The sequence below is a fragment of the Orycteropus afer genome, unplaced genomic scaffold, assembly GCF_000298275.1.
Source record: "Orycteropus afer afer isolate SDZICR_OR568_19922 unplaced genomic scaffold, OryAfe1.0 scaffold00013, whole genome shotgun sequence".
In the NCBI taxonomy this organism is placed as follows: Eukaryota; Metazoa; Chordata; class Mammalia; order Tubulidentata; family Orycteropodidae; genus Orycteropus; species Orycteropus afer.
In genome coordinates, this window is record NW_006921600.1 from 16,354,397 (window position 1) to 16,366,737 (window position 12,341).

At 41.1% G+C, this 12,341-nt stretch overlaps 1 protein-coding gene across 1 annotated transcript in view; it reads right to left on the reverse strand.

Annotated features, from left to right (window-relative positions):
• Nucleotides 1–7,619, reverse strand: part of CAMK1G (calcium/calmodulin dependent protein kinase IG) — a 24,961-nt gene extending 17,342 nt beyond the window's left edge. Inside the window, exons 1-2 of the mRNA XM_007953077.2 lie at nt 7,528–7,619; nt 3,041–3,169 (exon numbers count right to left, since the gene is read on the reverse strand). Coding sequence (XP_007951268.1) covers nt 3,041–3,169; nt 7,528–7,619 — 221 coding nt within the window. The remainder of the gene's footprint in view (nt 1–3,040; nt 3,170–7,527) is intronic.
• Between the last annotated feature and the right edge of the window lie 4,722 nt (nt 7,620–12,341).

Here is a 12,341-nt window from a genome sequence, read left to right on the forward strand (position 1 = left end):
AGGGTTTTCTCTGTGTTTTCCTTGATCTGTCTCTCAATCCTTTGAAGATACCTAAATATAATTCTTTTGAATTCCTTATCAGGGAGTTCCAATGCTGTGTCTTCCTCAAGGATGTGTTTTGGGTCTGTATCCTGGTCCCTTGTTTCTCCTGCTTTATCTTGCTTCTTTGTGTGGACTGTGATGCTCTGCTGTCTCCAAGACATTGTGATGTTTTTGTGTTTATATTTAATTGGTGATTGTTTATTGGAGTGACTTGCCCATGATTCTCATTTTCTTTGTTTTGTTTGTATGTTATCTATGCAAACAGGGTACTGTGCTCCTCTATTCGCTAATTGACAGCACTTATGCACTCCCCACCTGTCTCCTTTCCTGTTATCAGCCTCTTGTATGTTCCTGCCAACCTTGGCAAACAGAGCCTATTCTTAAGTCCCTGGAATCTGAATGAGAATGCTATCACTTTAAAATCCAAAATGGTTGCCACTTGTAAAGATTTAAAATGGTTGTGCCCTTGGTCACTTTAAATATCTGAAAGGGCCACTGTTTGTAAACAATCAAAATGGCTGCACCCTCAGGACAGCAGAAAGTCAACAGTTTGGGTTGTCTCCCTCCTTTCTGTTTCCCTTCCTAATCATAGGCCACCAGTGCAGTCATCCCTGCAGCCCGTGGTGACCAGGGCTGATCTTTAGGTCAATTCTCAGGTCCCAACAGCACTGGGAAATATTCAGGCTATTGGTCCCGTCAGAGTAGCTGACAGTCTGCAGCTCCAACCATCTGTGTACTCACTGTTTTCATTCAGGTTTTTCCACTAGTTGGTGCCTAATCCACTTCTGTATAGTTCCTTTCAAAGCTCAGGGCTCCAGGATTATCTTCTGTATCTCTGTCAATTTGTTTTTATTTTCTTTGTTGGAGAGGGTCTGTGTTGTTTGTCTGCCTGTTTCTCCATCTTACCAGAAGTCCTCTCAGATTGCCATCTTATTGATCAAGTCTAAGGAATTTAGAATTTATCCTGTTACCAAACCAAAAACCAAACACACTGCTGTAGAGTCAGATCCAACTCATAGTGACCCCTTTTTGGCTTTCGTAGGCCTCTTTCAAATTTCTTGGCATAAACAAGTAAGCATCTCTAGCATTGCATCCGTTTGTTGAAACATCTCAGTGGGCATTTTGTCAATTCCTGGTGCCTTGTTTTTCACCAATTCCTTCAGTGCAGATTCAACTTCTTCCTTCGATACCTTTAGTTCTTGATCATATGCCACCTCCTGAAATAGATGAACATCGACCAATTCTTTTTTGTACAATGACTCTGTGTATTCTTTCCATCTTCTTTTGATGCTTCCTACATCATTCAATATTTTGCCTATAGAATATTTCAATATTGCATCTCGAGGTTTGACTTCAGTTCTTTCAGCTTGAGAAATGCTGAGCGTGTTCTTCTCAGCAATGATATTCCTGTCCACTTACTCACTCTTTCTCAGTGTAATTTTTTTTATTAATTTTTTCTTTATTGTGGTGTATATATATAACACAACATTTGTCAATAAACATTTTTCAAGTGTACAATTTAGTGGTATCAACCACATTAATTATGGTGTGCAACCATCAGTCAGGATCATTTTTAATGCTTTTCTTTTCTCTCTTACCAGCCAACCCAAATACAATCACTCTTCTCTTTCAAATGTGTCTTGAATCCAGCCTCCTCATCACCACATAATTCTATCACTACCTTTGCTTTTATCCTTGTCCCTTACTGAGATCACTGTGAAAGTTTTTTAATCAGTCTCCCATCCTCTAGGCCTGCTTCTTCCAATCCAACCTCCACCTTCTTAAGAGCCATGTCCCTTAAATATAATTTGGATCATACCCCTTTACTTAAAATCCTTTGATGACTTCTCTTTACCTACAGAATAATGTCAACCTTCATTATTATGGCACAGAAGGCTTTACCATCATATTTCCCTTCACCTTTTTAGTTTCATCTTCTGTCCCTTAATGCTGCTCATTCTAAGTTCAGGGGCTTCCAATACTTATTCTTGCATAACAGTCTTTCCATGTTTCTGCATCAACATTTATGCTCATCTTGTCCTGACTTCCCCTCTTATTCCTCCTTTTGTGCATTGCTCCTCTTGCGCCCACAAAATTTTACTCATCTGTCAAGGTCCCTTTTCTCTGAAAATGTAGCTAATGAGTCATCTTCATACAATCACACATGGGGCAAAATGAATCCCTGTCTCCTCCAAACTCTGCCTTCTGCTGGTGAAACTCACATTGGACAGGATCAGATTTTGTTTTGTCCCCTCTTTGTCTACAGAGCCCCGTTGGTACAGTGTTAGTGCTGCTAACTGAAAATTTGGCTGTTCAAACACATCCAGAAACTCCACAGGAGAAAGACCTGGTGATCTGCTCCCATGAAGATTACAGTCTACAAAACCCTATGGGACAGTTCTAGTCTGTCACATGGGGTTGATATGAGTCAGAATCAACTTTATGGCACACAACAACCTCTGTCTCTGCCTGGAAAATGTGAGCTCCTGAGGGTGAGGAATTTTGTCCACTTTATCCTTGGGTCCTGATGCCTCATGCACTTTTGGCACACTATAGGAGGTCTGCAAGGGTTTGTAGTGTGAGCTCCACTGCAAATGTTCTGCTAATTTGTCAGCGTAGTTTCCATCATGGTAGCTAGGTGCTTAATCTACATTTGCTTTGGTACAAGTTGAGCCAAATTTCCAAACCTTATGCTGTTTTTTAATTTTTGATTCTTACTGGTGTTGTTCCTTTGAGCTACTTACTCTCCAGCCTACTTGCTCAAATCAACTCTGCGACCAGTGGCCTCACTAGTTAATTTGCTTAAGCAAAAAAAGTCAGTCAAGACAGCTGTCTGACTAAACTTAGCTGATTGACCAAACGGACCATGAATCAACTCAATCAAAGGGAAGAGTGCCTTTGGGTGTGGAAATCCAGCTCCAGTCCTTGTTGAAGGTAACTTGTGAGGGAAATATTGTGATCTCAAAATTGCACCCTGCCAATCCCAGCTCACACTCACTTTTTCAACACAGCGATCTCATTCTCCAGGCTGCTGTCCCGAAAAGCAGGCGACTTCTTGATGCACTTCAGAGCAAAGAGCTTTCCAGTCATCCTTTGCTTCACCAGGAAAACTTCTGAAAAAGCTCCTCTGAGGAGAAGACACGAAGAGATAAAATTTAGTTCTAATTGGCTAGAGAACATTGCTGGAGGCAAAACAAACAGGTAGATGAAGTGGGGAGTGGCTGATAGTTAGTTTTCATTAATATTGTGCCATCTGATTAAGTATTATTTTTTTTATTATTTGAATATTGTTAGGGGATTGAATAGTCCATGGGTGGTGCAAACAGTTAAAACGCTGGGCTGCTAACTGAAAGGCAGAAGATTTGAGTCTACCTAGAGGTGCCTTGGGAGCTCTGGTAGCATAGTGCCTAAGGCACTTGACTGCTAACCAGGAGGGTGGCGGTTCAAACCCATCAGCCACTCCTCGGAAGGAAGGTTGAGCAATCCTACTTCCGTAGTGATAACTGCCTCGGAAACCCAAGGAGGGGTCGCTAGGAGTCGGGCCGACTCGATGGCAAACAACAACAACAGAGGTGCCTTGGAAAAAGGCCTGGCAATCTACTGAAAATTCAGCCATTAAATATTCTATGGAGTGCATTTGTACCCTGACCCACATGGTGTTGCCACGAGTTGGAATCGACTCAATGGCAACTGTTTTTTTGTTGTGTTTTGTTTTTTTAAAATAAGCAGAAGCAGTGTGTAAGTGAGGAAACAGCTGAGCCAACCTCTCCCCTGCCATCTGGATATTCTCTAATGAAGGCCCAATAACAGTCAAGCAATTTTAGGACTTTAAAAATCTTCTTTAGAAAATACTTGGTGTTTCCTGTGACTGAGTTTCCTGTTTCCTCAGCTGCTGTTGGATCTGAGTTAATCAGAGCCTTTAGAGCTTGCTCTATTCATCTATTCATTCACTCATTCCTTCAACCAAGATTAATTGAGCACCAATGGCTTTCTAGACACTCGAGAAAAAGTGGATGTTTTTGTTCTTAAGAAGCCAATAGGTTAGTGAAGAAAACAGACAAGTAAGCAATTAACGTTTGATTTGAAAAATGCTATTAGGCATCCACTGAATGCTTGTTAAACTGACAAAAACTGGTTAAGTGGCTGGGCAGCTGGTAGTAGTATTCCCCATGATGAGACTGGCAATCAACTCCATGGTGGGATCTACCACAAGCAACTGAGTAGCTGTCTTTGGGATATGGTCTGCTTCCCATATATAAGCAGGAGCTTTGGGAATGGTCTCTAGCCTTTGGCATGCTTGGACCCTGCATGTAGCCATGTCGTTGCTCAGCAGCCTGCTATGCTCTGCCGACCTTGGGACTTACAATGGACTTAAGTTAATGGCCTGCTGTGTGGTTTGGTAACATAGAGACTGTGCCTTTTTACTTGTCAACCTTGGGGCTTCTCAGCCTCAGCATCCAACAGCTGTCTGAGTGAAGAAATGCCTCTAGCTCCAGTGGGCCGGGAGCAGGAGGCAGAGCTGGACCCCAAGGTTGAGGGGCTTTTACCCAGCCCCTAGAGCCTGGAACTTTGAACTTGGACTTAAAGCTTCCAAATTGTAAGAATAAACTCCTGTTTGTTAAGGCCATCCCATTTGTGGTATATTTCTTGTCAGAGTGACACTAGATAACCGGAACAGTGTGTGTGTGTGGGACGATACGGTGAAATATTAATAATTGTTGAATTTAGCCTGGTGGTATATTTATATTCAGTATGCTATTATTTCACTTTTCTTTTATATTTAAACAATTTTATAATTAAGAGTTGGAGAAATCAGCCACTGTGGAAAACAGTGGTTCCTCAAAAAGTTAAACATAGGACTACCATACAACCTAGCCATTCCATTCTTAGGTATATACCCAAAAGAATTAAAAACAGGAACTCAAACAGATACTTGTACATCAATGTTGATAGCAGCATTATGCACAACAGCCAAAGGTGGAAACAACCCAAGTGTCCATCAACAGATGACTAGATCAACAAAGTGTGGTATATACATGCAATGGGATATATTATTCAGCCAGAAAAATGAATGAATCTTTGACACATGCTATGACATGCATGAACCTTGAAAACATTATGTTGAGTGAAATAAAGCTAAAACCCAACCAAACCAGTTGCCACTGAGTCATTCACCTCTTGGGAACTCCACGTGTATCAGAGTAGGACTGTGCTCGATTGAGTTTTCAATGGCTGACTTTTTGGAAATAGATTGTCAAGCCTTTCTTTCAAGGTGACTCTGAATGCAAATGTGAAATTAGGCAGATACAAATACAAAATATTATATAATATTACTTATTTGAAACATCTAAAAAAAGAAACCAGTTGTATCAAGTCTATTCAGATTCATAATGATTCTATAGAACTGAGTAGAACAGCTCCATAGAGTTTCCAAGGCTGTAATCTTTGCAGATGCAGACTGCCATATCTTTCTTCTGTGGTGTGGTTGGTGGGTTCAAATTGCCAGCCTTTCAGTTAGCAGCCTTAACCACTGTGCCACCAAAGCTCCTTGTGAAACATCTAGAATAGGCAAATTCATAGAGCCAGTATGCAGATTAGTGGCTACTAGGGGCTAGAGTTGGTGAGGAATTCCTTTGGCTCCTAACCAAAAGGTCCAAACCCACCTAACAGCTCTGTTGGATAAAGGCCTGGTGATCTGTTCCCATAAAGATTACAGCCAAGACAATCCTGCGGAGCAGTTCTATCATGTCACATGGGGTAGTATATAAGTTAAAAAAAAAAAAAAAGTTAGAAGGGGAAGCTTTCCAGGTGGCTCTGATATTCTTCCAGGGTTAGAAGCCACTGAGGTAGACTTTAACGAGCTCCGTGAGGGCAAATGCGTCTCTTTGGACCACTCTGTTCCCAGTCCTACAATATAAGTCTGAGCGGTTAGACTTCCTTCTTCCTTCTCTTGGCATTTGGGATGCTTACCAAATCATCTCTGAGTCATGCATGAGCCTTCCATGCCTCCTGCTCCCCCCCTCCAAAAAACCTTTCTAGCTACCTCCATCTTGGCAGAGGCCCAACACTGATGACCAGAAGTGATGCTGAGCATGTTTCACTGTGCTGAGAGCCCTATTTGCTTGTGGAGGCCCTTGAGATCTCTTCTTAGGGCAATTCCTGGCTCCTCTCTGTCTGAAGTGAGTATGTGGGTTGTCATCATTGCCTGAGGTCATTGCTCCTAGGCAGAGCAGAGTGGAGCTAAACTTAGTCAGAATTGGCTAAAGAGAAAGCTTGCCTGAATGGACAACCCACGAACCACTTCTCACTGCCCATGTCCAATTAACCTACACTAATTAGCTGACCAGCTGGGGTTATGAGGAGGCTTGTGACCTGGAGTGAATGGCGACCTGCCTGCATCAGAGATTGCATGCCTCTTTGGAGAGGATGCAGAAATAAATGGGGACTCAGCTCCAGATGAGCTGTTTCTAGTCTACAAGCTGTGTAATCATTGTCAAGGGGCAGACACAGACACCTTGAAGGCTGGTAGAAGTTTGGACTGCAGGTTGACTTTATTTTCCAACACAACCAAAGCACTTAAATAGGGAGAAGAGGGTGGTTGTGGGAGCTGATTTAGGTGCTCTGTAACCCCTTAGCTCTCTGAGCCTTAGAAGCCCATTCTCGTCCACCTACAGCTGACTACAGAGTTGACCTGTTCACTGCCAGGGGGATGAAGAAGCTGGGTGAGACCCAGGAAAGTCCTGTTGTTGTTGTTATGTGCTGTCGAGTCGGCCCCGACTCATAGTGACCCCTCCTTGGGTTTCCAAGGCGGTATTACTACAGAAGTATATTGCCCAGCCAAAAGGCTGGTTTGAACCACCAGCCTTCTGGTTAGCAGTCAAGTGCCTTAGGCACTATGCTACCAGAGCTCCCGGGAAGTCTTAGGGTCAATGAATCTCTGCAAGTGCTATAGAACTTCTCTCTTCTTTGATCAGGGCAAGAATGCCCAATTGGCATAGATCAGGAAATAAGTTTTCTGAGGGTGGTTGAGAAAGAGGCAGAAAATGGGTGAAAGGTGAAAGTTCCCTGAGGTCTGCACACATTAATTTGTCCTCTGTATTACCCCAAGGTGTCCTCCCCTGGTCCACCTATGAGACTAAAGCATTTTCCACAGATTCCTTACCAGTTGCTGTGAGTCAAATCTGACTCATGAAGATCCCATATGTGTCAGAGTAGAATTGTCCTCCATAAAGTTTTTAATAGCTGATTTTTTGGAAGTAGAGCACCAGGCGTTTTCCTGCAGTGCCTCTGGGTGGACTCAAACTACCAACTTTTCAGTTATCAGCTGATCTTATTAACCAGTTGCACAACCCCTGAGTCCCTTAGAGCTATTGAAATTGTATTATGGCAAGCCTCAGTTCCAGTTCACCAGTACAACACTTTCTTTTCCAACCCCCCACAGTATGCACCCCAATCTGGCTCAGGACCCCCAGTTCCAGGACTTACGATCCCAACACTTCCATGAAGATGAAAGTTTTCCGAATGTTGGTGGTCTGCTTCTTCCAGGAACTGCAGTCATCTTCTTCCTTTCGACCCATTGCCTCCAGAGTTGAAACTGTTGAGGATGCTTTGTTGGAGGAAGGGAAGAATTAAGGGAAAAATAGAAGAAAGGCTCTGATCAGCTAATTTTTCACATAAAATGAGAATAGGCTGCAAGAGGAATTATTTGATGGCCAGAAGGAAGGATTAGAAGCACTACCTAAATAATTGGCAAAAATAAGACTATTCTCCCCAATTACTTTTGTTAATTGCAACAACAATGTTATTGCCTATTAACTTATTACTGCATGCTAATACTATGAACAAAAGATCTGGAAGGTCCAGTTCCTGCCCTCAGGGAGTTTGGAGTCAATAGTGCAAACTTTACTTTGTGATATATGTGTTTCTTAAGAGCAATAATACATATATGTACAGCTTAACATGGAGATATTCAGACCTGAGGGGAGATATGAACTAAGCCCAGGTGTTTCCTATTTTATCTCAATGATCACCAAGATGTTTACTTCCATGTGAGTCAGGCTGGCTTGCTCTCTAATAGCACAACTCTGGGACTTCCTCAATCATTTTTACTCCTACCTCTTTTCTGCCTGTCATGGGTTATATGAAGGAATAGAATAATGAGCATTGTATTGCCTCTGTGACTCCCCCAACATTTATCACAGTATTAGGCAAATATTAGTTATTCATTACAAACTAAATTGAATGGTGTCTGACTATATATCAGAATTCTGGAGTAATCTTATTCATTCAAGAGTCAACAAATCATTATTTAGCACCTGTTATGCACCAGATGGAGGAGTCCCTGGGTAGCACAGTTAAGTGCTCAATTACTAGCCAGAAGGTAGATAGTTCAGAACCACCCAGAGGTGCCTCAGAAGATAGGTCTTGTGATTGCTTATGAATGGTCACAGACTTGAAAATCCTATGGAGCAGTTCTACTCTGCACATATGGTGTCACCATGAGTCAGAACTGACTTGAAGGAACTGACAACAACAACCATATGTGCCAGGTGCAGGATATGTACTGTACTGATGTACAAACAGATGCTGATCTCTGCCTTCATGGAGCCTGCAGTCTAGAGAAGGAGACAGGCAATGAGCAAGAAAACTAACATGGATACAGTTACAAATTGTAGGGAAAACCGGATTTTTAATAGAGAAAAACTAGGAAGATCTTCTTAAGAAAAATTGGTCAGGGAAGGTCCATCTCAGGAGGTAACCAGAAGTTAGTGAAGAAACCAGCTAAGCCAAGAACATGTGGAAGAATATCTCAGCTGAAGGAATAAAATATGAGTCTTTCCTCCTAAACAAACATTCACAAAACTGTTGTCAGAAAAGCCCAAAGGGAAGAAAGAGTTTGGTATGCTCCAGACACTGAGGGAGAAGGTGGCTACCAGAGCGAATTACAGGGAGGTGGTAAGTGGTCAGATTGAAGTAAGCAGGGGCCAGATCATGCAAAACCTTATAGACCCTGTTAAAGAGATTGGATTTTATTCTAAGTGCAACAGGAAGGCATTGAAGGATGTTTAGCTGTGGAGTTAGATTAATGTTTTAAAAAGATTGCTCTGAGTTCTGGTAACTTGGAGGAATAGACAGACAGACTGAACAGACCCTCTCTAACAAAGAAAAGGGGAACCAATCAAGACAGATAAAGAAGATAATCCTGGAGCCCTGAGCTTTGACGGGAATGGTATAGAAGTGGACTAAACTCCAACTTGTAGAAGAAATTCCATGAAAACACCAAAAAAAGGAGACATATGGAGCTACAGTCTGGCAGTGATCCTGGTGGCACAGACAGCTTGGATATTGCCAAGTGGTGTTAGAATCTAAGAATTAACCTAAAAACAGCCCTGCTAGCCAGGGGCTGCACAGAGCACTGTGCTGGTGACAAGTGAATAAAAGGGGAAGCAGGGAAGAGGAAGGCGAGCTGAGCTGTGGACTTTCACCTGTCTGGAGGGTGCAACCATTTTGAATGTTTACAAGTGGTCTGACCATTCTGGATATTTAAAGTGACAGCATTCTCCTAGATTCCAGGGACTTAAGAATAGGCTCAATTTGCTGGGAACCATAAGGACATTCTGGACACCAATGACTGGAAAGTGGGAGACAGCGACAGTGCCCATATGACACAACTACACCCACACTTCCTGCAGCTTCACTAACTAAGTGAGAGCCACCACTTCATTCTCCACCAATAGGCCAATGATAAATGACCCACCAAGAAGAGCCTGACTCACCCTTAATGGCTCCTCACAGACAGTTAACAGAGATCTAAATACAACAATGCCAGAATGTCTCAGAGACAACAAACCATCACAGTCCACACAAAGAAGCAAGATAAAGTGGTGGAAACAAGGGAGCAGGATACAGACCCAGACCACATCCCTGAGGAAGAAGTAACATTGGAATTCCCTGGTAAGAAATTCAAAAGAATTATATTTAGGTATCTTCAAAGGACTGAGAGACAGATCAAGGAAAACACTGACAAAATTAAGGAAAACCCAGACAAAATCCTAGAACAATTTCAGAAGAAAATACAAGAACCAAATGACAAAATAAATGAAAAATTAGAAATGATACAAAATCTACAGATAGAAATCCAGAAGATTAATACTAAATTGTCAGAAATAGATAATACATTGAAAGAGTAAAGTAGAATTGAATCAATGGAAGACAGAATTAACAACATTGAAGACAAATACCTCAATACTTCTTTGGGAAGGGATCAATCAGAAAAAAGATCAAAACAAAATGAAGAAAGCCTAAGGTTCATGTGGGATACTATCAAAAGGAATAACCTACATGTCATTGGAATTCCAGAACAGGAAGAGAAAAATAAAACCACTGAGAAAATTGTCCAAGATTTGTTGGAACAGAACTTCCCTGCTATGATGAAAGATGAGAATATATCCACTCAGGAAGTCCAACAAACCCCAAACAGTATAGACTCCAAAAGAAAATCACCAAGACATATCATCATCAAATTCATCCAAACCAAAGACAAAGAAAGAACCCTGAAAACAGCATGGGAAAAATGAAAAATTACCTACAAAGGACAACCAATAAGAATAAGCTCTGATTTCTCAGCAGAAACCATGCAAGCAAGAAGGCAATGGGATGGTATATATATAATCCTGAAAGAGAAAAATTTCCAACCAAGAATTATGTACCCAGCAAAATTGTCCCTCAAATATGATGGTGAAATTAGGAGATTTCCAGATAAGCAGACGTTAAGGGATTTTGTTAAAACCAGACCAACCTTACAAGAGATACTAAAGGGAGTCCTTTGAACAGAGAACCAATAATAGCAAACAACAACCAACCATTAATATACACGATGACATAACCCAGAAATCAACACAGCTATGGATGTATCCAAAGTAGAATAAGCTTACAGGATTGTAAAAATGGAACCAGAGACATTAATTGGCAAATGAGGACAACTACAAAGCAAAAAGAGGGGAAAAAATAGTGTAGTTACAGAACTTCTAAACGGTGAGGAAGTCAAGAATGTTGCAAGACAGAATGGACTATTCTAAACTCAGGGAGAAAATTATAAGTCACAGGGCAACCTCAAAGAAAAATGATAAACCAACACATCACAATCAAAGACAGGATAAGCATAAATATTTGGCAACTAGCGTAGTGCCTAAGGGATTTGACTACTAACCAGAAGGCTGGCAGTTCAAACCCAGCAGACACTCCTCAAGAGGAAGAAGGGGCAATCTACTTCCATAGTGATACAGCCTCGGAAACCAAGGACGGGTTGCTATAAGTCAGATCTGACTCAACAGCAGTGAGTTTTTAAAACAATAGCAATAAAGGAAATGATAACACGATTCATAAACATAATGAGCTCAGCACAGAAAATAATATGGAACAAAGAAACCAGGGACACCATGAAGAAACACATACCAAATGAGAGCAACAAATTCAAACTTATCAATAATTACCCTGAATGTTAATGGATTAAATGCACCACTCAAGAGACAGAGAGTTGCAGACTGGATGAGAAAACATAACCCATCAATATGCTGTCTACAAGAGGCACATCTTAGCATCAAAGACAAAAACAGACTAAAAATCAAAGGTTGGAAAAAGATATATCAAGCAAATGGCAACCAAAAAGAGCAGGAGTGGCAATATTAATTTATGATCAAATTGACTTTAAGAAAAAACCATCATATGAGACAAGGAAGGACATTATATAATGATTAAAGGATCAATTGAACAAGAGCTATAGCCATAATCAATATCTATGGATCCAATGATAGAACCCCAAAGTACATAAATCAGACTTTAAAAGAGTTAAAAAGGCAAATAGATTGCTCCACAGTCATAGTGGGAGACTTTAGTACATCACTTTCAATCAAAGATAGAACAGTTGGAAAGAAACTCAACAAAGACGCAGAAGAGCTAAACCATACTATCTACCAACTTGACCTATAGACATTTACAGAGCACTTCACCCCAAAGCAGCACAACATACATTCTTTTGTAGTGCACATGGAACATTCTTCATGACAGACCATATGTTAGGCCATCAAGCAAGCCTTAATAAATTTAAGAACATTGAAATGCTGCAAATTATCTTCTCAGATCATAATGCTATCAAATTAGAAATCAACAATAGGAAGATCAATGGAAAAAGAGCAAATGCATGGAAACTGAGCAACACCCTCCTTAAGAAAGACTGGGTAGGAGAAGAAATAAAAAATCAAATTCAAAAATTCCTTGAATCAAATGAGAATGAAAACACA